The 24,694-nt window shown below is 45.1% G+C and overlaps 1 protein-coding gene across 3 annotated transcripts in view; it reads right to left on the bottom strand.

Moving 5' to 3' along the window:
- RABL6 (RAB, member RAS oncogene family like 6) overlaps positions 1 to 24,694 on the bottom strand; it is a 58,690-nt gene that overhangs the window by 13,259 nt on the left and 20,737 nt on the right. For all 3 annotated transcript variants that reach the window (XM_037399607.1, XM_037399608.1, XM_037399609.1), the window contains 7 exons: positions 24,538 to 24,590; positions 22,945 to 23,036; positions 21,995 to 22,135; positions 20,816 to 20,921; positions 15,111 to 15,214; positions 5,276 to 5,634; positions 2,850 to 3,015 (listed from right to left, as the gene is read on the bottom strand). In XM_037399607.1, coding sequence (XP_037255504.1) covers positions 2,850 to 3,015; positions 5,276 to 5,634; positions 15,111 to 15,214; positions 20,816 to 20,921; positions 21,995 to 22,135; positions 22,945 to 23,036; positions 24,538 to 24,590 — 1,021 coding nt within the window. The remainder of the gene's footprint in view (positions 1 to 2,849; positions 3,016 to 5,275; positions 5,635 to 15,110; positions 15,215 to 20,815; positions 20,922 to 21,994; positions 22,136 to 22,944; positions 23,037 to 24,537; positions 24,591 to 24,694) is intronic.

Genomic DNA, 24,694 nt, shown 5'->3' with positions numbered 1-24,694 from the left:
ATTTGCAGGGATGTGCTGCAAGGTCTTTTCCTAGGGAAAGAGAGCTGTTCTAACTGCAGATGGTTACCACTCATCAAAGGATGAAGCTGTGAAGTGCCCTCTCTGTGCTCTGTGAATGCTCAAAGGTGTCCCTCTTTCTGTCCCCACCAGCTCACATGGAAATCTACCAAGACTGGGGACAGAGCACAGAAGGGCATCATAGCAGCCAGAGCATGACAACTTTACAGCCAAGGAGCAGGGCTCTTGCACCACTGTTTGAGATTCTTGGCTTTTTGTATATAGTTTAACGTCTATTTCCTTCCAATGACTGACATTCTGGAGAAGAAAAGCCTTTGTTAAAGATCCAGCCTGCTACCCACATCAAGAACTGCAGCTGAAGAGCCCTAAGGGCACTTCAGGACCCAGTCCTTCAGCAAACCCCAGGAAGGTCAGCCTTGACTCTCCTATTCCTTGTTAAAATACAGAAAAATATCCCAGCTCAGCCACAGCCATGACCAAGATGTTTTGTAGGCCAGCATGCTTCTAGCAACCATCACTTTTTTCTTTCTTTCCTTCTTTTTTCTTTTTTAATAAAACATCCACGTGTTCTACCATCACAAGGGATGATGATTCAGGCTGACCTGCATTAGAAAGGCATCAAGCCTCACACAGAGCAATGATTTAAAGTAGTTGTGGTTGAACTAGAGAACACTGAATCACGACAAAGATGTCAAAAGATGCAGAAGCTACCATGTTCACAGATGAGTTGTATGAGCATTTAATTACTCTCCTAGTTAATCCCATATTGATGACAGAGGCAGCAGGCAAGGACTATTCTAAGCAGAGGGATGCAGAGCCTGTGAGTATGCTTAGGTCTTCTCTTAAGTGACAGTCTGCTTTCAGACAGCTTGCTGCACATCCTCTTGTCTGAGCAGCTCAGCATACACAATCCCTTTTCCCTTCTTTTTTGGTTAAGAAACATCAAAGCCAGGAAAAGAAAAAAAAAAAAAAGAGAAGGAAAAATAGAAAGAAAATCCAGCCTACAGCATATACACAGCTCTCTGCCATCTGGAAGACAATTATAGAATCACAGGATCATAGAATAATTTGGTTTGGAAGGGACTTTCAAAGGTCATCTAGTCCAACCCCCCTGCAATGAGCAGGAACTTCTTCAACTAGATCAGGTGGCTCAGAGTCCTGTTCAACCTGACCTTGAATGTTCCCAGGGATGGGACATCTACCACCTCCCTGGGCAACCTGTTTTGTGTTTTACCACCCTCATAAAAAAATTCTTCCTTATACCTAGTCTGAATCTACCCTCTTTTAGTTTAAAACCACTACTGCTTGTTCTGTCACCACAGACCCTACCAAAAAGCCTGTCTCCACCTTTCTTATAAGCCCCCTTCAAGTACTGAAAGCCCACAGGAAGGTCTCCTGGAGCCCTCTCTTCTCCAGGCTGAACAACCCCAACTCCCTCAGCCTGTCCTCACAGGAGAGGTGCTGCAGCCCTCTGATCATTTTTCTGTCTCTCCTCTGGACCTGCTCCAACAGGTTCATGTCTTGCATGTGCTGAGGACCCCAAAGCTGGATGCAGTACTGTGCGGGGGTCTCTCAGCAGAGCCGAGCGGAGGGGCAGAATCACCTCCCTCAACCTCCTGGCCACGCTGCTTGTGATGCAGCCCAGGATACAGACTGCCTTCCAGGCTGTGAGCACACATTGCCAAGTCATGTCCAGCGCTTCATCCACCGGTACACCAAGGGCATCCCTGCAGGGCTTCTCTCAGTCCCTTCATATCCCAGCCCGTGTTGGTACTGGGGGTTGCCCTGACCCAGACACAGGATCTTGTACTTGGCCTTGTTGAACCTCGTGAGGTTCACATGGGCCCACTCCTTGAGCTTGTCCAGGTCCCCATCTGGACGGCATCCTGTCCCTCAGGCCTGTCAACTGCACCACTCAGCCTGTGTCATCTGCCAACTTGCTGAGGGTGCACTCAATCCCACCGTCTTATGCCACTGATGATGGTATTGAACAGTACCGGTTCCAGTATGGACCCCTGAGGGACACCACTTGTCACTGATCTCCATTCGGACAGTGAGCTATTACTAGCCTCTAAATGTGACCATCCAGCCAATTCCTTATCCACTGAATCTGTATCTCCATAATCATATGGCCACCCAGCAAATCCATCTCTCTCCAATTTAGAGAGAAAATGCTGGGAAGGAACATTAGAAATGAACAGAGAAAAAGAAAGGCACCCCTTAAAACTTCTCTGGAATCTGCAGGCAAGCATACAGTGACACTCCCAAGGAAGCATGACTCTCTCATCCTTCTTTCCAGAATCCCATTAAGCCATGGAGTGGCCCCAAGTGTCTCCCAACAAACACAGACCCCTTTATCACGCCTCAGAAATGGCAGTGCCAGGCCACGAATGAGCATGGCCATGCTTTGGGCCTCTGCGGCGGGAAAGTATTCATTAGGCAAAACACAATATCCCTGCAAAGTACACTGTGTTCCAGAAGGAAAACATCTCAAATGTCTCAGCACATTTGGTCAGGAGAGAAATGCCTTCCTGAACCCAAACCAACCCAGTGGTTTTAACACTGAGCATGAAAGCAAGACAGCAAAACCGGGAAGGGGATGACTAGCTTTTACTGCTGTTCCTCATTCCCAGGGAGCAGTGTGTATCATTTAACGGGAGACAGTGAAGGCTACGACTGACTATACCACAGCCAGAAAAGCTTAGGGGCAGCTAATTGCTCCGCAATCACTTTCTGAACAGTTGCAACAGGTTAGCCAGGCCTGACTCCTCATGCAGACTGTGCATCCAGATACATCCCTGCCTGACCCCCCTCCATCCTCCTTTCCATACCTTTCACTATCAACACGGTGTTTCGTCTGCGGCTTCCCTTTGTCCTTCTGTGGGGCTGGGTCTTCTAGAAAGCTGTGGTCCAGACTGTCATCAGGAACAAAGTCCTCCACGCTCTGTACTTTAGCAGGGGCTTCAGGGCGGGGAGGAGGAGTGGCAGCTGCAGGATCTGCATTAATAACAGCAGTTGTAAAATACAGGGTTCACCACAAACAAAACAGAAAATTTGCTCTTTACAGATCTACCCTGCCCGGCCAGGGTGGCAGTAGCCACAAAGCAGGACCTTGGCTACACAGCGAGGGAAGAGGTTATGAACAGGATACTCAAACCAGTCCAGAACTTTGCATGAAGGTATTCACAGACCACACATGGCTGCTATGGTTTCAAATGCACCAGGATGACCTCGGCTCTTAAATAGTCTCAAAAACTCTCCAGCATGGTAGCTCACTGTGCTCTACAGTGAATGCTATGACTGACTACACCACAGCCACGTTTTACACCTATGCTGTGTGCACCGCTCCCGTGTGATGTCCCATCATTGTTCTCTTACCTTTTCCAGACTGTTCAGTTCACCCACTCACCTCCTCTTGCTTTTTCAACTGTAACTGTCAAAGGCAGAATTGTTCACACTGTGCTTTTAGATGCCCCATGTAACCAAAAGCTCAAGAGCTACAGTAAATAGAGACTTGCTTTAATGTAACTTATTTGTAGAAACACCTCTACCCATCTTCAAGGTATCAGGATGAAAACTCATGAAATTAGCATAACCAAGAAGCCTAAAGCAATTAACCTTGTCAGGATATTCAACCTTTTTCTCCTACCCAGACTGCACTTCACACCTAGGCTCTTTTCTTTTGGTTGAACAAGATTTGTATGTTTTTTCTAGATTTTGCTCTACTAGTACAGCTTTCAGATCACTTTTGCATACTAATAACGCTATTACTAATGCCATAGAGTAGCGTTGGTGTAAGAAAAAGCACAGCCAAAAGAATTACTACTGCAAGACTTCAAGGGAAAGCTTAAATAGCAGCTCCCATATAAAAAACAAGTATTACTTTGTGACAGTGATTTTTCAACTGCTTTCCAATTAGCTAGTCCCTAGGTATGTTCCAGTAGAGGTGCAGACCTTTGGCATGCTACATAAACCTAACAACACTGACAGATCAGCTTTTCCTAGCTGCATTTTGCAACCCTCTTAAAAAGCACCCTTAAGATACCAGGACTGCAGGTCACAAGCCTAAAACAGTTCTCAAGCTAAGTGACAGAGTTAAAAAAAAGAAAAGAAAAATGAAAACCCACAAAATCCAAATATTTTAACACTGGTAGTAGGCCACTTGCTGGGTTTTTTTACATATCAATATGACAACGGGTTTTTTATTGAGAAGGGATTTGTAACATTTGCTCCTCATTGTTTGTTTGTTTCTTGGTAGGAAAAGTCACAAAGAAACTGAAATGGGTGTACTGTGTCATACCTGGTAACAGAGTCAGGATGCAGAACACTGTATGCACAGTGTGAAAAAACCTGAAAGATTTCAATATCTGAAGCTGCAAACCATGTTCCCAGCACCTCCTCCTTTCTTTCTGTGGGTGTCTTGAGACTACTGTGAGCTCTAGGGATTGACAGTTTGAGAGGGAAGGTATTTCCAAAGGGTGATTCAAACGATGCCATGCTAACGATTTTCAGGCAGTGCCAGCTCTGCAGCTCCAGTTAGCTTCGCAAACAAACTGAATGTGACAGGCAAATTAAGGTCCAGATCAGTATAATTACATGCAACAAAATCCTCGATGCCTCTGCCCTGTAACTTCATCCGGCAGGGGTTTGGACCAAATGCCGCGCTACGCTGCTCCATTGTGTACCAGTGCGAAGGAAGAAGCCAAGGCGGGTTGCCCTCTTCCTCGGACCGTCTCTGAAGGAGCGTATTTCCCCAGAGGGAAATCTGCTGCAGAGCCTGGACTTACGCGATCATTTCTGGCTGAATAACCTTTAAAACCAGCACTCCGCTGTTCTCCATTAATACACAAGAGTCCCTTTGAGCTGCCACACTTTTGTGAAGACAGAGCTTCAAATAGCTTCTCTAACAATTTTTCTTGCTATTCAAGAGACATTTGTGCTCCTGGTAAGCAGCTGAGAGTTATTTTTATTAGTGTTTCCTGTATGTTCAGTATTTTCCTCCTGAAATGTGTTATAGCCACCACCCAGCTGGCTGGACACAGTCCCCATCCAAACCAGCACAGAGACAAACCAAACCACCGATCAGGAGAAAAAAACAACGAGTGACAGTACAACTTTCCTTGGACACATGCTGCACACGCAGGGCCTGTGGCCTTCAGACACCTGTCTGCCCAGCCTCTCGCAGGGAAAAACATGAAAGGAAAACAGAAACACCCACGGGTGACGCTCTGCCTAGACACTGCACTCCAGCACCTACCTGGCTGGGGAGGAGAGGGGTCTGGTGCAGGAGATGTCCCAAAGAGACGTGAAATAATGCTGCGCTTTGGTGGTGGGACTGCAGCTGGAGGTGCTGGGGAGGCTGTAGCTGGCGGAGGTGCGTGTGGCTGCTGGGCCTCGGGTGCAGACACTGGTGAAAAAGATGGGGGAGGTTCAGGAGAGATGGCGGAGCTTGTGGAAAGCGGCTGCGGTGGCTGTGGGGTGCCAGGGCTGGAGCTGCCCGTCGACGTGGAGCTCGGAGGTACGATGGGTGACTGGGAACCAGAGGAAGGGCTTTGCCCGTTAGTTGTTAGGGGTGATGTGTGTCCTTGACTTCGGGCTTCCATCATTTCAAGGAAGCTGCAGGGAAGATAAATTGCAAGTATAAGGAACGCTCAACAGAGCACCGAGCACAGTGCTGGGCTGCTTTGACTGTGGGCTAAGCTGGGAGGGTATGGGTCTGCTTTCAGTGATGCTGTGACTCCCTGGGCCACAATAGATCTGGCTCACCAACAGAAGCTAAACTCACCCGATCTGCATCGAGGCGTGGAGAATCCCAACCTGCTCTGCACTGCAGGATGAAACCTATATTTGTAACACTTCTGGGAACTCCCTGGATAGACAGATTATAGCAACATGCCAGGGCTTGAAACACAACCTTAAGTCAGTTCTTGGACATATGTCTCTAAGGGAGTAAGTGCTACTGGAATGGCACATTTTTAGATTCTGCAGAAGAGATGAGAGAGCTCGAGAAAAGTCAAATGCTATAAACCCCTTTTTTTTCAGCCAAGAATGAATTTCAGAGGAGAAACATTGAATGTCAAAAGAAAAGAGCTATCCAGAGGGCTCACAGAGGACTGATGGCAATTACCCTTCTCGCAATGTGCAGATACACAGGCAGTCTCTCCCCCTGCACACACTCCCCCTCTGCGTGGGAGGCAGTGGAGCCAAGCAGGACAAGCTCTGAAACAAGTTATGGTCCTGGCTGGATTCCTGACTAGAAGAGCATTAAAGCCTGCACTGCTAGAGAGGGTGAAATGCTCTATCCTTTTCAAAAAGGAAATGAAGCCTAATCCTGCTGCAGCCTCCTGCTGCAGCCCGTTTGGTTAGCAGTTTTTTCACAAGCTGTATGCAAAGAAACACTAACAGAAAGACGGGCTCTTAGCATGAAATGGTCTCAAAATAAGATCTGCTACATGTTGGACATCTGAGAGATATAAAGAGGACACCTAAAGTGAAATATCATGTATAAAATCTAGCACGTCATGGTCTCGCCTCTTATTTCATTAAGACTAATGAACATTACTCATGCACAGAGACTCTGGGTTCAGCTGCTTCTGGAAGACAGACAGACTCGCTTGTACTTCAGGCAATGAGTATGTCAAAATAGAGACTCCTCTCCCATACAGAGCACAACCTCATCCTCCAGGGACTTAAGTCAGACAGACACCTTCACTGGAATGACTGCTGAGCAGAAAGCAAACAGCGGGACTAAAAGACTCTAACCCCCCTAGAGATATAATTTCCTATTTTAAGGAACAACCTAATATACTTTGTGACCAGCAGTGTCTGGACCCCTAGAGAACATCCTCAGGAAGCTGTTACTTGAACTAGAAAACCAGCAGTCTTTCCTAACTAAGGAACTGGCTAAGGTGCAGATAAAGGGTAGCACTAAAAAGCGGTATTATCTAGGAGAGAAATAATTGGTAGAATTCCTTAAAGATTAGCCTTGAGGTATATTTCAGCATTTCAATGAAGTGGCACAGAGACCAGAGAAATGCTCATGGGCTTGCAAGCTGGGAGGCAGCATCAACAGAAAGGGAGACAGGGACAAGAGACAGAAAGAACTGGATGATCCTGAATAACAGGAATGGGAAGAAATTCAGCAGTACAAAGGAAATAGTCATCTGCTCAAGGGCTAGGAAACAAGTGTTCTTGCTCCATGTTCATCACGTAAGAATGGCTAGGAAAGAGTCTCCTCACTCATTCCAGAAGACAGGACTAAAGGCTACAATCCCAATGATGCCTGGGAGAAGCAGGAAAGGAGCCTGGCTGTCACGTGGCCATCCACTGCGTATCCCCCCGAGACTGTTGTCAAGGCACCTAATTTAGTGGCAGTGGTAGCCTCACTGAATGCTTCCACCAGGATCCGGGGCGAGGGTTATGTGCTAATTCCACCCAGTAGACTGGCTACAACAAAACAAGCTCCTTGCGGGGCTGAGATCACAGTACGCAACAAAGCAACCATTCCAGCATCCTCCCTCTCAGGGGACTAGTAGCTGGGGTGAGCTGTGCGACAACATGTTCCACTGAAAATGATGCACGGATTTGTCATGCACCAAAGAGGAAACACAAAGGAGTTTAACCCTGGCACTGAGCTGCAATTCAGCATCCCTCAAGGCAGACTAGGCAAGGCATCTGTGGTGAGGGGAAGATAAACCAAGGGTACCTGCAATTCAGCCCTTGTCCAACAAAGCAAATGCTCTTTATCCACAAAACCACGTGAGTTGCTATGCCCTGAAAAGCCATTCACAACACTTGGGTGCACGGGATGCGCAGCTCTGCAGATCCATGCCAGAAGCACTGAGTGCTAAATTCTGCCATCCCTCCCCTCCGAGCTCTGATTCAGGGCTCCGGGCGAGCCGAAGGCAGGATGGCTGAAGAGCTCTGCTTTGTGGTACTCATTCCTCCTCCTTCCAAGCCCTGCTCAGGGTTACAGACTCCTGCCTCCCAACTGTAAAGAGCAATCGATCCCAGCTGATCTACATGCACCCCTGTGCTTGTTTATAGCAACAGCGATCCTGGCTGGAAGGCCTCCAAGCTTGGTCGCTGCCGCATCCAGCGTCCAAGATACTGATGCCAGTGCTGTAGCTCTCCTGGCTGAGCTGAGCTCTCCGACCGTCTATGTGAGCACCCAAATCACCAACGCTACACAAAACTAGAATCAAACCACCTCTGAGTCTCTGATCAGGGTGCTGGGTCCCACCATCACGGCAACTGGCTGACTCAAGCAGGATAAGACAATTACACACTGAAGACTAAGGGACAAGGATCCTGTACGAAGTATACGCAAAATACATATACAGTCATTTCAGGATACAGAATATGAAGCTTAATGAGTATTTAAAGCAGGACCCAACAAAGCACAGGGCACTCTTTACAATATTAGGGCATCTAAAAATTTTACTGTACTTTGTACTACAAAGACTGCCCATTCTGGAAACAACAACCTGCTTTGTTCTGGGCAAGTAGCCAGATCCAGAGGGAGGGAGGGCTGCGACTACCACCTGTTTCTCCTGCAGAAACACATGAATTTTAAGAGCTGGAGGGAAAAAATACTACATAACTGAAGTATAAAGAGTGTCATCCTTCCCTCCAGCTCAGCTAGTTTGGAGAGTAACACACATGCAGGCTTCTTCTGCACCTGTGCTCCTATGCCTTGCTCACCTACATTATGTGAAGGGCACAAGAATAAGAGACAGCAAGCTATTTTTAGTAGAAAGACACAATGGTTATTTGGGGACAGCACGACACAGACTCTTTACTCCAGCACAGCATCAAGGAGAGCTGTGGCATGTGTGCTTCGTGTCACCTTCCTCATCTCCAACCAGACACATGGGCCAAGCTCTGTGTTGTGTGCCACGACACTGGGGAAATAAGGATGGTCTGACGCTGGTTTTATATGGGCTGCATTAAAGAGCTCTGCTGAGCTTTCATATTCGTATCTTCTTCCGTGAAAAGAGGTGGGTGGAAAAACAGCATATATGAAAATGCTGCCGGCAAGCTCTCAGTAATTTCCAGGGTGGAGGTGTCTAAGCATCCTCCACACTTCGAAAATACTACATAATGCATGAATGCTTTCTCTGGCTTTACACACATTCTTCAGAGGCAGAAGCGTGGCTGTTTTGGGAACATAACAGGCCAAACCTGCCACGTGTCTGTTTTTTCTCACATTCTATACAATCTGGCCACCGTGTTCCTTGTTCTGTCCTTTTTGTCAGTCCTTAACAAAAGGACTCACTCAAAATCTTACTGTGAAACAAGTAGCTTCATATCCACTACGTGTAGTAGACCAGGTCCTATTAAAACACAAGACGAACTCATGCTGTGACCCGAGTACACTTGTTCAGTTGGGATACAGCAACAGCAAACATGCTATGCAAGTCCAGATGGATTATCTGTCCTGATCCATGTGGGCTCCTTGTTCACCTTTCAATCCTTCCATTTCAGACTGAGTAACAAGTCTTCATCCTCAAAACCCCTGAATAATTCACACCCAGTTGGACCTGCTCGCAAGAGGAGATTTTAATGCAATTTTAAAGATGAACATGGCCTGCAGGAACAAAAATTTGTCAGGGCCTGAGGTTACTGTTGCTCTGCTCCCAGAGCAAACAAAAAAAAGCACAAAAGGACTTGTTAGCCTCACAGTTCTTAAAATTGTCAGTGCTCATGTTCATTTACTATTGAAGATGGAAGCAGCCTGAAGCTTTTTGGCTCCTGGTTCTAATCTGCTGTGATCAATTTTTCAAGTGTATTTCACATGGCAAGAAAGCCTTTGGGTTATTTTATTAATTGTGAAAATGAAGATTAATAGGCCATGTGACATCAGTTTAACTGGGGTTACTGAGGGTCAGATCTCCAGATGTTTGTTTTGGGCTCACTGAAGGTACTGAACCTGACTCCCCCCTAAGCCCAGGTCCCTGAATGTGAAACCAATTGCCAAGCCGGGTTGAATCCTGCTGCCCAGACCTTGGAGTACAGCCCTTCTCCAAGAGCTGCTCAGGTTTTCCATGAGACACAAAGTGGATGCAGTAGAACAACCCCCCCTCCACAACATACGGGACAAATTCCATGTTCTCTGCTTTCCTAGCAAGACTGATGATGACAGGCTCAGTTGCAATTAATTCTTAATGCAGCCTCACACAAAAAAGATGACCTAGAGTCCTCTCTAGTACGCACTGGCTCCTTATCTGTCTGACAGCAACAGTGATTGACAGCAAGCAGTAACAATAAAAGCGGGGCAGGGGGAAGACAAAGCAAAAGTGGGTTTACTTTGCTAACTGGTAATTCAGCCTTTAGCCAGTGTGGTTCTGGACCTGTACTTCAAATACAGCTGAAGACACAAAGGAACAGCTCAAGCAGCAGGTCCTCCTGCCAGACAGCACTGGTGTTATCAGCACCACAGTCTTTGCAAAATCATGAGCTATGCTCAACACAGAAAAACCAAACAAGCAAATAAAAGCCCAAAATGCAATCAATGACTCTGTAGCGAATAAAGCTGTCTAATGCAGGGAGCATGGCTCCTAAAAGAAGAGTCCTCATCAGGAGAGCACAAATGCCTTTCTGCAGTCACTGGTCCATCATCCATAGGATGAGAGGAAATGGATTCCAGTTGTACCAGGGGAGGTCTACATTGGATATTAGGAAAAATTTCTTCACCGAAAAGGTTATGAAGTGTTGGAACGGGCTGCCCAGGGAAGTGGTTGAGTCATCATCCTTGGAGGTATTTAAAAGACGTGTAGACTTGGTGCTTAGGGACATGGTTTAGTGGTGGACTTGGCAGCGCTGGGTTTACAGTTAGACTTGATCCCAAAGGTCTTTTCCAACCTAAATGATTCTATGATTCTACAATCTTCCCTACCTGGACAGTAGCACCTGGCTATCTAGGATGATCTGACAACGCAGGTGACAGCTGTACGGCACCGCTGGGAAAGTACCCAGAAGGATTTCTGTCACATGGCAAACCTGGGACAGGTCCTACCACTACAGCTGCTGCAGCCTGGATCATACGGTATCTCAGATAATCTGAAGTTCAACTGCTTCAAATATATTTTTACAAAGCCTGACTAAGAGTTTGCTTAAAAGCTCTTAAACACAAGGAGCAAACGATCTGAAAACTCATTTCTTACAAACAATTCCTGTGAAGAACTTGGACTTCATGTGCTTACAAGGCAAACAATCGCACAGTGGTTTACAGATGACAATTTCCTGAGGCTTCTCAAAACTGAGTGTGAAAGAACATGAGATTTCTCACAAAGAATAACTTAAGTATTCCTTTTGACTAACTTGTATTAATCCTTAGGAATAAAAAAGTTAATTCAAAGAGAGTTGATTACTTAACCTTTGAAATTAAATGATTTTTGATATTAAAAAAGAATACTAGAAAAAAACACAGCCAAACATAAAAACTCATGAAAATCATACATTAGATCTGCTTCTTATTAACTTTTGCAAACGCTTCCACCAGCAGCTTATTCCTAAAAAAACATGAATATGCAGGAAGAGCTTCCACAATTTCCCCAAAAACTATTTCTCCATCTGCACCAATCCAGTGAGGGAACAGGCATGCTGAACATAAAGTTTCCCTTGTGACAGAAGATAAACTGGGTACAATTAAAGATGGAAAAACTGAGCAAATTAAGTACAAATTTGGAACAGAGTAAAAAAAGTCATTGCTGTTTTTTGAATAAGAATTGAGGAACTCAAAAAGGGCTGAAATGCTGTTTTAGCAGCATTGAAAATGTAAAATCTGAGAAACCACAGGGAAAGTACCAGTGCAAGAGGTGTGGCAGGCAGAGAGGAGACTAAGCACAGGGAAAGAGCTGGAAGCATCTAAATGTGTCTTATAGAGGCAAAGCCCAGCCAGTGGCTGCCAAGGGATAGCTTACATAAGGCAGAAGAGGCAGCGTTGTGTGCCACCTCGTGTTTTCTCTGGGATCCACATTTTGGAGCAATGACCTCGGGTACCCAGCCACAGCAGGAGAAAGAGTTCTTGTTCTCTTTCTGTTCTCGCTGATCCTAATTTAGCATCGGTCATTGTGACAGAGCAGCTATTAGACGTGCACAGGGGCGAATGAAGTAACTGAGTGAGATGTCCTAGCACTGTCACCTGGCCTTGTTCCATGGCCTGATTTTATGGCTGGAGAGCAGGAATCGCCTCGGAGGTGCTGCAGCAGCCACACCATGGCCTGCAGCCCCAAGTGCCTGCGGACACCTTCTCTTGCTGTACAATTTGTGGTGACTGACAACAGAACTCCAGGCACCGTCTAAACTGAAGCAACCAACACAAGGGCTTCACATCTGTCAAGGGTCAGCAAGTCACACTGCACCGACGCACATACTGAATACAACAAGGTCAGGGTCAGAGGACAATGCATCAGGTGCTCATTTTGACGAAGTAGCATGTTAAACATGACAATCCGAAAATGATGGGCATCTGACAAGCATGGACGCAAGTACCTTCCCAAGGCCTAATAATGAGCACTGCAGACCTGCCTCACAACTACAAGCTCTAAATCCCATGTACTGTCGTGTCTACAGATACTCTGTTCACCAGCCTAAACTGTTTACTAAGAATCGGAACTTTACCCAAAAAAAGTCCCCTGCCATATCAGTGTGGTTATTTTTTTCTGTCAGGACTTAGGCTAAAGGACTCGAGCTTGAAGGGCTCCTGCAGGGATAAAAAATGGAACATAGGAAGAGTATACTTTTCAACTCTGGGGCTGAAGTAACTGCTTTGCAGCTCATCTGCTTCAGAGAGGTGCCACTGAAACAGACTTTTTGTTTCTACCTGGGATGCACGGAAAAACCTCAAAAATCCTAAAATAGCACCCTATTCTAGTCAGTGTGATGAAAGTACTCAGACGTGACACTGCCTGGTGCTTTTCTTTTGGGATCAGTGGCTCAAGCCAGGAAGCATCCAGGGATATTTTAAAGACTTTTCTATAAAGAAGCGTTATGTTATGAAAGCAAAGAACATTGGTCTCGGTACACAGACATAAACATGCAGCAGCTGCAGTGAAAGCAGAAGTTGGACAGCTGCATAAAGATGACAGTTTATTTGGTTATAATTCTAGAATTCTAGAGAAAAGTCTTGCTTTTAATATTGTAGCAACTCCTCTTCTGTCAGGTACCACAGCTAAGGTATTTCTTATGCCATGTTAAGCCAATTATGCAGCTTAATGGTGCAATTAGCCACCTGCAGCGCCAGCCCTCCCTAGCAGCTGAGCAGCAGTACTTTGCTACGGCACCCAGTGACCCAGGGCACGCAGTGTGCATCTTCAGGCGCACACACCCCATCTCCTGCTCCTCCCATGCTGATGAGCTGGTTTGGAAAATGACAAATGACTGACAAGTAGGTCCAATGTTTATCTGGCTTTGGAGTTTCTGCAGATGACTCGGGGGCTTCTGCTGAGGTGATGCTAGCTGCTGCTTACTGCACCAAAAGCTCCTCTCTGCTTGCAAAAGGCAAGAACATGCTTTTTGACTTGTTAGTGCACAGTGCCTAGAGCAATGCGAGCACTCTGGCCCTAAGATTCTTGATGCTATGGCATTGCAAATGATACTCTTTAGCAATCAGATATTTCTGCAGGAGCATGTACCCAGAAAGGGTACTCTCTGGCAGAGGAAGCATACCAATATCATAAAATGGTGTCCACTGGTGTGGTTACACTGGATGGGATCATCGAGTCTAGTGCCCATTGCTGGAACTACAAGGTCTAGCCATCCCACCTCTGCCAGCACCATACTGCTGCTGCTTCCTTTAAGTTATGGTGTTACACACACGCTTCTCAGAGCCAGCCCGACTCAGATTAACCCAAATAGACAGGGCAGAAGACAGCCTTCTGCTGGGTTTGTGAGCTGAAGTGGCACATGAGAGGGTTCAGCAAATGCTAAAGCTGGTATAAGGGCAAGAGGTGACTAAGGAGCAAGATCTTCTGGTGTAAGTTTGGAACAGCTCTGCTCTTGATTCTTTCAGATATCTTCCCTTAAGTATCTTCCCATTACTGATGCAGTACAAACAAAAGTACTGGAAAACAATCTTGACAGCACAGCCCACACAGCCCAGCCCTTTGAGCAGGGACATCAAGAGAACTGCTGAAGGCACAAGGAGACAAACCAGTCCCTGGGGTAAGGAATGAGGTGAACACTCTGGAAATGGTACCGCTTCAGGTTTATATGGGGTATTTCAATGCTCTCAAGGAAGACACACTGACTAAGGTTATGGAACTTGAAACTTGGTCTGAAAATTGCTCAAAATGACTGCATGAATATTTCATAACCATTGACTCCAACTTCTAAATAAAGCTGCCTGTAAAGAATCTTTTTCCAATTCATTCTGGGATGACTTTTCTGTCTTGCACATCACTGCAATAAAGACCTTGCAATCAGAATTCACAGAACACATTTGTCAACAACATACAAATCTGAAGAGATTCCTGTTCAGTGTGCTACAGACGTACTGGCTTTGCAGGGTTCAATCTGGCAAATGCTCATTTCAAGCAGCAAGCAATCAGACAAGGCACTGAAAAAACGCAAGGCAGCAGGAAATAGCCACTATTTCAAACCAGAAATGCACTGAGGAGTCTGGAAGTACTTAAAGGGAAAAAAAGACAACAATGTCGTTGCTATTACCTTCTGCCTGTCACAAGACACACAATACACAGGAATGCAATAGCCAGAAGAAGAGGAATCAACTTGTGCGCTGAGTAGAAGAAAGATGGAAAATACCCCTTTCAGCATCAGAGGCTGCAACATACTTCTCTCCAATTCCTTCAGCATGTGCTGCCTCCAGGGGTGCTCCTGAGCTTCACCTCCACTGCCCTCCCACAGATCCCATGCCTGTAGGAACCAGACCCTTTCATAGGGATCCCCAAGGGTACGCTTTATTTCAGGTGATGCCACTTAAAAGCAACAGTTTACAAGTTCCAAAGAAACCCTAAATGTCACTCACTGGACCCTTCAGCCTGGCCACATGCCACAGCTGGGGCTGCCCAACATTCACGTGACACCTAGACTGCAACAAAACAGTTAGAAAAGATGGCTCAGTGACATACAGTTCGTAGTTTTGATCTTCTGTCTCTTGCTGCACTGACAGCTCCTCCAAAGTTGCATCAATATCCAGCTGATTCGTCTCCAGCTGCCGTAGCAACGTCTCCCTCTGAAGAAAGAAAAACAAGCTGGGTCTGAGCAGGAAGGGTCACTGTAACAGATCTCCGTGCGCTCACAGGGTGCAGCAAGATCTTGTGGCACCACTCTACCCACAGCAATGCATTAAACAGGAGCTTTGGTCCCTCTCAATTTAAATACAGAAGCACAAAGGGAAGCAGAAGCAGTAGCAAAAGTACATTAATCCAGAAAGTCTGTGTGTAAGAAAGTAACTTGTTCTGTGAGCTGTACTCAGCCATAAATCAATTATGTGTGATTTTCAGACAGCATTGCCAGTTGCATTTGGAAAACAGATCCAACTCCTGTGGAGAACAGTTGGGCAACCCATTCATTCTGCTCTTTTATTTTTCCCTGTGCTAAAGAAGTCCCTCTGTGAGTAGGACCTAGCTGATGCAAAACCTCACAATCATTTTCTTTTTACTGTCAGGGTAGATGACTGAGGACAACCTGTCAACTCAGTGAAATTTTAGAAGTCACTGCCCCTCTGCCTTCAGTTGCTGCCCCACAGATGCAAGACAGACACTCCAGTCCATTTCAAATGTGTGATAAAGTGAGCTGGCTTCACTAACACAAAACAGGGTAGCCTAATTCAGCCCTTTCCCTTCCACATTTCCAACAGAATCCAAGCAAAAACCTCAGCTGAGGGGAAGTGCTGGCTTAAAAGGTTCAAAATCAATTGCAAATGGTCATGGGACACTCCTCCCAACAGTCCGGATGGCAATGAGAAGAGATCAATAACCACACGCATTACGCTGAGGCTGCACGGGCATGGCCAGCTCCAAGGGCTCATCTGCCGTGGATCCAGCACCAACCTCACCTGCCTGCCCAGCAGACCTGGCCCTGCAACATCCTTGAGCCGCAGGGCTAACACAGCATCCATTTCTGCAGAAACACAATTCAGGATCCTCTGGCCAAGACTAGAGCTGTCTGTGGCCACTGCCCCGCTCCACAGTACAAATCTTGTGCCAGAGCCCCTTGCCCTTGGCTCAGACGCAGGCAGCTGGCACACAGCTGGGCACTGGCCAAGCTCCCACCACCAGCCCCGGCACTCTGCTCGCCCCCTGGGGAGGCTCTGAGTGAGGGGCACAAAAGTCACTTTACACACCAAATTCCGGAGTCAAAAATCACGATGTTCAGTGCCTGAAAGTGTCAATCCTCCCTCTCACACTGCCTACACGCTGGATGGCACAGGACGTGGCGACAGCTTGTGCTGAGACACATCCGATGACTCACGGCGCTGCACAGTGCCCGTTAAAGCAGGGTCCACCAGTGCCACAGGCTGCCAAGCTGTGCCACCACCCAGACAGGAGGAAACGGAAGAGAAATCAAAGGTTTCCTCGCAACTGCAAAGGTTTTTGCTTTTATAACTGCTTATCCTCAATGCACATTTAAACTTTCTACTGTGACAAATATTTTTGAAGGTTAGCGTCAGTAACTGTGGTGAATTTTTAATACCGTGTTTCACAACACACATGCTCACTGCAGAGAAATCCCATTAGCATGAAGAGCACAAAAGGAAATAAACTACAAAATGTACAGAATAAAATCCCTATGGGAAGACAGACATTTGTATAAAGCAATGGCATTCAGTTTCCACATGCATATGCTATTGACAATATAGTTTCATACACACGACAATTTTGAAGCTATCAAGAAAGTGTACAAATTTAAAGAGCAACTCACTCATCTGTCTTATATAAAACACACCACGCTACTCTGTCCAAGGGAGTAGTCAGGACACAGCTTGAGCTGTCCGTGGAGCAGGCTGATTTATATAAAATTCTACCATGATTTATATCAGCAAGCATGGCTTTAAGTAATTTTTATTTTGTATTATAAGACCAGGTGACTCATAGCAGTTGATAATGTTTAAACATGCTAATTTACTGGAAGATACATTCTTTCTTGAAATTTAAGAGCTTCTATGACAATATAAGCTAATTTACTGCTTCCAAGGCATTTAGATTCTTCATTTTTACCTTTGCCATTGTGTTAAGAGCTTGGAGTGTTCCATATTTCCTTTGCTATGTAGTTTTTATTTATCATATTCATAAGCTCTATGCAGATGGAAACCTGACTTCCATTAACATGTATACAAAGAATTATGATGTTGTTAGTTAACTCCAATTCCCTTTATTGTGGTATACAGACAAGAAAGTTTCAGCAAAGCATGCTATACACTAAACAGAAGTACTAATAAAGATTTTAGAATTAAAATTCTAGATTTTAGAATTCAAGATTCAATAATTTCAAGATTTTAGAAGTAACAGATTTCATCCTTCTATGTTATTCATATAGTAGATGCAAAAATGAGACAAAAAAGAGCAAGTTTTCTGCTTCTTTGTCCTCAGCTTCCTAAGAGGAGTTAATCAAATGCTGAGCAAATTAGCTGAATAAACAGAGATGGAAGGGACACTGTTCTCCAATGCTTACCTTAGGCACTTAGATAATAGCTTTTATTGAACAAGTGGTTTGCCTTTCCTCATACTTTGGCATTAAGACATATACCAGAGTTGTATTTATTTAAATTTTCACAGATCACAGTAAATTATGAACTTAGATTTAATTAAGAGTGTTGCACTTAATTTTGTAAAAATGTATCACCAATAATGGACTTCCAAATACTTTAAAAATAAATTCTATTTTACCGTGCTGGTATTAAAATATTAAAGAAACAGCTTATTTTTAGCAATGACCCAAAAGAAGGGAATAAATCATGTGCTACAGACCAACGCTTTGGCTGAATGCCACTTTCAAGTGCTTCCTGGGAAAAGGCAATTTCAGCTGTCTGCAGAATTTTGTCTCCTTCCAAGCGCAGCATCTGAAGGCCTGGTTGACCTGCTCACATTTGCACATTACATGGGCCACCAGCAATACCTACAGCTAAACTCCATTCTCAGGTTTGACAATCCTTCCCCTGGAAAGGAACTGATAAATAATTGAAAAGCCCCGGTTAGCTAGTGGGAACAAGCTCTGTACTGGGGGTATGAATTTCAGCCACTGCTTTCTTCATGAAAGATGCATGAATGTAAGCTGAAGACAGAAATGTGCAACTTAAAACCAATGCACTGAACACCAACTCCGCTAAAGGACAGCCTGGAATCTCACACACAGCTGAACAACTCTTCCCCTCGAGAGCTGCAGGAGGTTAGGCAGAGGAACACAGAGAAACCTCAGAGATCCACCGAGACTGATTAAATCATATGTGCATTTAATACCTGGTAGCATTCCTCTCCTTTAACCCTGCTTTGCTCCAAAGTACCAGGGAAATTACTTCTTTCTGGAGCTTGTTACTGGCAAGTCTCTCTGAAGGTACAAGCAGAACCTTTACAAATTAAGGCTAGCTGTGATTTTCCTACAAATTTTAACATTGTGCTGTGCTGGTTGTTAATCAGGCCCAGCGGGGCCAACCCTGGCTCCCTGTGCACTCAAAGGCAAGGCTCCCAGCGGGTCTCCAGCAGCAGCAAAACGCCCAGAGCCACCCAGCAGGAGCACTGAAAAAACTAAGTGCATTGCATCTTGGTGAAGCAAAGCCCTGGATGGAAGCAACCACAAGCCTCCTCCAGCTTTGCAGTGTCACCTGCCTCGGCACAGAACAGCAAGGCCAGGGATCCCCCGCACACCAGAGGGAAATGAAACAAGCCATCTCCACATCGGATGCTATGCTGTGATTTTTATCAGAACGCACACAAAAGCATCCCAGTATGAGCACAGAACTGCACAAATTAGTTCTGGTGTTGCTGTTTTAAAGGAAAAGCCAGGCAGCTATGATCTGATCACTCTCTCCTTGGCTGAGGCACAGGACAACCTCCTCAACTGCTGCCTTCTGCGTTGTTGTACAAAGAACAGAGCAAACATTTACAAGCATGGTTTACGTGTGCCTACCCACATCTCCCCTTGCACATTTTGAGAACTCAATTGTAATGAGAAGCCTTTTCAGGTCTGTTTCTGCTGTTGCATTATTGAATTACATTACATGAAAAACACAGGATTTGGGAGTCTAATTCTGCAGGACCTGTACCTTTTGGAGTACTCCCAGTGGCACCCTTAGCCCACTGAGAAGGAGAACAAATTTGGGCTGGTCACCCCATTTCCTTAACCTCTCCCGAGCAATTGTCACTGGAATCTCCAAACAACTAAAGTTTTTAGCAGATTTATTTTTTTCTATTTCCCTAAAGACCAAGATTTGACCAAGAAATTCTCTGGCTTTGGGGGCAATTACCTTACCTAAACGTCCTAATGGCTTTCAGTTTCAGATTAACAGATCATGTTTACTCATACACAGCACATTTAAATGAAAGGTCCCCTAAGACTCACATCCTAAAGCTGCTTCCAAGCAAACCCAAAACTACAAATACTTTGGTATTTCCTGCTTATAAATATGGCTAGGGAAATCATTAATATACTGACTATTAACAGTATCGTTATGACCAGCTTTCAGAAACAAATCTGGCAGGAAGACTGTGCTAATGTCTTTGTCTCGTATCAACATCTATTTGAGAAAAAAAGGAGAGCTGTAACAAAACCAACAAAAGTAACCTGGGAACTAATTATTATGCATGATTTCCACAAGACATCGCTTTACCATAGGAGCAGAGGTTATAAAACCAAACATTTAACCAACACCATGCTGGTAGATTTCAATCTTCTCCACTGAGCAGCACATCGGGTCTATATCTGAGATTTCTACAACCTCCTCCTCAGAAATCTGACTTGTTTTACTGGGGTACTATATGTTCAATTTTCTTAGTGTGGTTCTTTCTGCTCTGCAGCCTGAGGACGTGGTAACATCCACCAATAGATCTGAGCTTCCTCTGCACTAGCATTTCAGTGGGGATTACTTGTATAAAAATACACATAGACATTTCAATTACTAGTTGAAAAATAATCAAGATCAACTGCCTGTTTTTTCCATACAACAGAAAACAATGATATAGCATCACATGTACCCCTAAAAAGCATCTGCTGTTGATCCCAAAGGACCCCTTCCCGGTCACCTCAGAAAGGTCCTCTTCTAAAGAACCACAACTGAGAATTCCACCCTTCTGTGCCCATCCAGCCTTTGCCTTTCTACTCAGTCCACCTAAGAAGCCTCAATTATGAAGGAAATGTGAGGCTTGGATCTATGTGCAAAGGATCCAAGCAGATCAGCTATCACTAGGGCAAAGATTCTCAGCAAACAGTTGTCCCTGAACTGTTCAGTTCACGCCCAAATCAACTTGCATCTGAATTGTAGTTAACAGAATTTAAATACAAAGTTAACAAATGTGCCTAGGTAACAGTTTTGACTTTGGCAGCTACACCACTGGACGCAATTTTCTTGCCAGTGCTGTTCATCACCTTGGAGCCTTTCTTTAGAGGTAGGCATTTGCGATTACAGCAGAGAAGAGCCCTCTCGCAAGCAGACATGTTTAAGTCACTGGCACCAATGTACTAACATAATTTTGTTCCAATAACTCTTACGAAAATAGAAATTACTCAGGATCCTCTAACAACAAAAGAACCCCCAAATACCAAATTCCCACCTTAGAGACAGAGAAAATGACATTTGTCCCACCTGCCCAGCTCATCAGGGAAATGCCCTCTGTCTTACCTGCAGCTGCAAGAAGGGGATATTGAAGAACTTGTGCAGGTATTTGAGGCCAAAGCTGTTCTTCATGGAAGACTCAGCGTAGCGAAAATACGAGGAGCCGGGAGGCCTGTCTCAACCAGATAGGTAGAGAGAAAAAAAACTGAACAAAGGACATGGACTGCACACACACAGAAGAGGCCCCTGTCACACTGCATACCATGAACGATCCTCATTTACCAGCCATCCCGTCAACCTCTAAATGTAGGCTAGCAAGTCATTCTGCTAGCGACTTGTTATTTTATTTACAGACAAAATTCACACTTTGTTCCTCCTAAAGGGTGGCAGAACACAGCTGTTACGTTGCAGTGCCATGTGGCTGCCAGACTAAGAAATTCTGTGTCAGGACACTGGGCCATTGGTTTACTAAACTGGGGGTTTCACAGCTGTACAAGCTGTTCATTTCAGTGAAGGTTTTGTTTTAAAACCACAAACAGACCTACATAAGTCATAGATAAAGACGGACTTGTAAAGAAATGATTACATTACAGATAAAGTCTTAAAACTGATATAATTTCTGGGTGCCTGATGTAGGCATAAACAAGTAAGAGACTAGGAAAATGAAAAAATGCCTTAAAAACATAAAACCACACAAAAAGGTACAACCCATTGAATCCTGACTAACAAGTAGTATTTCATACTAAATAACAGAGCACATCAGATCTTTGCATGAGAGAAAATCTTGCCTGGCTGGCAAGAGAGGCGTATGATTTGGCTGTGCCCAGTAAATACTGTGTGGGGATGCTCTCAGAGCAAGAGCAAGGAAGACAGCTGCACTAGCTGGCTCTCTTGTAGCAGAATTATTTAGAGTAGAGAACAGTTGTGCTGCAGGGAGAGGATTCTTTCACAAGAGAAGGACTAACCAGAAAGAAGGTGACTTCTTGGGAAGGCAGATGCTCACTATTTCCAGATACATAGCTAACAATCTGCCCAGAACAGGCTCCTAAATCAAAGAGCTCATCGTGTAAACTGAAGCTGCTGTGTGAAGTACTCAGAGCTATGAAAGCCCAAAAGTTAGGCACAGGGTCAAGAGGATGAACGTGATGTGCATTTGAAACACAGCAGCAATACGGTTATCTACAGCTGATGACAGAGAGCAGCCGAGGTCCACTCCCCTGCCTGGTGACCATGGTGCCACCTTACCTGTTTAGATTGTCGATGAGGTCCCGCACATCGCCAGGCAGAATGACCCGGTGCTCCCCCATGTCTCGGTAATTCCCAAGCACGCACACTGGAACGTGGGTCGGCACTTTAGGAAGCTCCCTCAGAATATAGTTAAATGTCCTTCACCACAGGAGAGAGATAAAGGCAGATGAGTAGGAAACATCGTTCTGCGATAGTCGTTCCAAGACTGTGGCTTCTTTGCTCCCCTCAGAGAAATACATTAACTGTAAATATGTTTGTATCATTCTTTATCCAAAAACAACTTGACCAGTTCAATAATCCACTTCTACTGGCAACCTCACATCTCCTACAGCAGTATTTCCCTCAGTCCTATGAAACCGTGTGGGGTCAGCAGAAGGATTCCCTCCCTTCAGCTGCCAGCAGGCTCACTGACCCATACCAAATCTGTAAAACACAAGCTCAAACATAAAGCAGGAACTCTTACCACCTCCTCTTTCCACTCTGGCTTCCATATGTCTCTCACCCTCCTCAGCAGATGTGAAAAATGAACAGTTCATTATTTCTGTATGTTAATACAGCCTGGGGCCTCTAAATAATCCTTACTAATACCACTCTTCCTGAGAATTTCTCACAGGCATTCCCCTTTCCCTTGTGTTCTGGAGAGCAAGGGTTTGTAACATGCCCAGCATACTTTGCACCTGTGATAGCACTAATTAGCAAGCCTCAGACAGCAGTATCTGAGAAACTGCAGTATGCAAGCCCACAGGGAGACTGCCTGTTTGAAACAAACCCAGGAGAGGAGTATATTAAAAGACGTGTCAGAAGAGAAAGCTACTGTTTTAAGAGATACAACTCATTAGGCTGGTTATCAGCTCTAGAGTCCATCTGGGAATCAAGAGGTCTAGAAGTCATTTGTTTTCATTAAACAAGCGATAATCACATGGTGCATGCCACTGAAGATGTCTTACCACTGTTTGGTGATGTCAAACATCATCACTACACCATTGCAGTTCTTATAGACATCCAGGAACTCTGCATCCAGAGCCATCTCTGACTCTGCCTGAGGAAATAAAGCCAAAGAGGCAGTAAATAACTTGATTCAACTTCAGGCTTGCACAGAACACAACTGATACAGTGCTGAACAGGTAAACTTTCTAAAGTGACAGCCCACTGTAAGAATTACCTGTGGATTTCACATCATCATTGTTTAAGCAAGATATCTGGTGGTTCGCAGCTTCCACTGCCCATATGAGCTGCACGTGAAGCACCTGACAATGCCTGAAAAAACCCATGTCTGACAGCAAATGCTACCCCCCCACCCCCCACTCCCCCGACTCTTTCCCCTGTGCCCCCAAATCCTGCACTGGCAAGACAACTCCATATAAGCTACAGGATGGAGGACAGAGGACACAGCTCCCATTTCATCTCTTTGCCAACCCAAATATTGACCGTACTTCTAATGCTTCTGGGTATAAAGCCAGGATGAAGTTTCCACTGAATTTCTCCCATTCAGGGCCAAAAGTATTTATTAGTACCTGAATTGCTTTTCATCATTTGGATTCTACATGCTGCAAAATACAGTACTGGTCACGTTTGCGAAGGAAGAAGCAGCTGTGGTATCTGTTCTCATAAAAGCTTTTTCCCATAGGAGAATATTTTAAAAGAAAATTTTCCTAATTGGACTGCACAGATTGAGTGGGACTGGCACCCTGGTGAAACAGGTAACTCTTCGCTGCCCTGACCCATCCCCAGAACCAAGTGTTCAGCTCTCTGCCTATCAGTGACGCTGCTTTTCTCACCAATTTCAACAAAGTGGTTATGGAGCAAGTACCAGAACTTGCCCGTGCACTGAGCCCCCAAAGGCACTGATACAGGAGCAATAAAGCTCTTTAAGAGCTGCAGCATAGATCATGGAATCAAGGGCCTTTAAAATGAATTTTTCTTGGGGATAAAATCATACATCTTTTGAAAGAGATGCCATGGAAGTGCACTGGCAGCCCAAATGCAGTTTGGGGAACGTGGTAGTATGGTCTTCCATACAGCACTTTGTTCTACAGCAGAAGATCCAAAGGAGATATGCTCATGGAAAAGCCTTGAGAAAGCCACTCTGTTTACTTTTATGTGCTAGGTGGCACTTCTATTGACCCTTCCTCCTCTGTTATTTCAAAGGGTGTTAAAAGGTAATTGTTAGCCCAGTTTTATGGAGCGGCCAGAGAGCATGGCATCAAATGACTCCTCCACACCTCACAAGAATTCCATCACAAAAGGACTTCCTGCCACTGACCATGTGCAGACAGGTACAAAGCTACGGAGTAAACATCTGGGGTGCAGTCATTCCCAAAAGACAAAATGGAAAACAGCAGGAAAGTTGTGGTGAAGGCAGAAACAGGGATAAAATGCACAGGCAAAAGACTGAAGAGCATTAGGGATCACACTGCCCCTCATCTGCCTCCTAGGCCGGCCTTAAAGCAGAAACAAGTATAGAACTTACTGTCCATGGACCAAAGGTGGACTAGAGACCTCCTGTTAAGAGGCAGACATCTGCATTCAAGGTGACTCACCTCCTGAGGGTCATTTTCCAGTTTCAAACCATCTCCTCGCTTTTTGCATTTTCCTTAAAAAGAATTGTAAAAAAAAAAATAAAATAAAAATGCATTACACTGGGCAGAGAACTCCAGGATCTCCTGGATGGGTCTGAGCAGGACTACAGCATTCTGA

Source organism: Falco rusticolus, chromosome 9 (assembly GCF_015220075.1).
Source record: "Falco rusticolus isolate bFalRus1 chromosome 9, bFalRus1.pri, whole genome shotgun sequence".
In the NCBI taxonomy this organism is placed as follows: Eukaryota; Metazoa; Chordata; class Aves; order Falconiformes; family Falconidae; genus Falco; species Falco rusticolus.
This window is presented reverse-complemented; position numbering and strand designations above follow the sequence as displayed.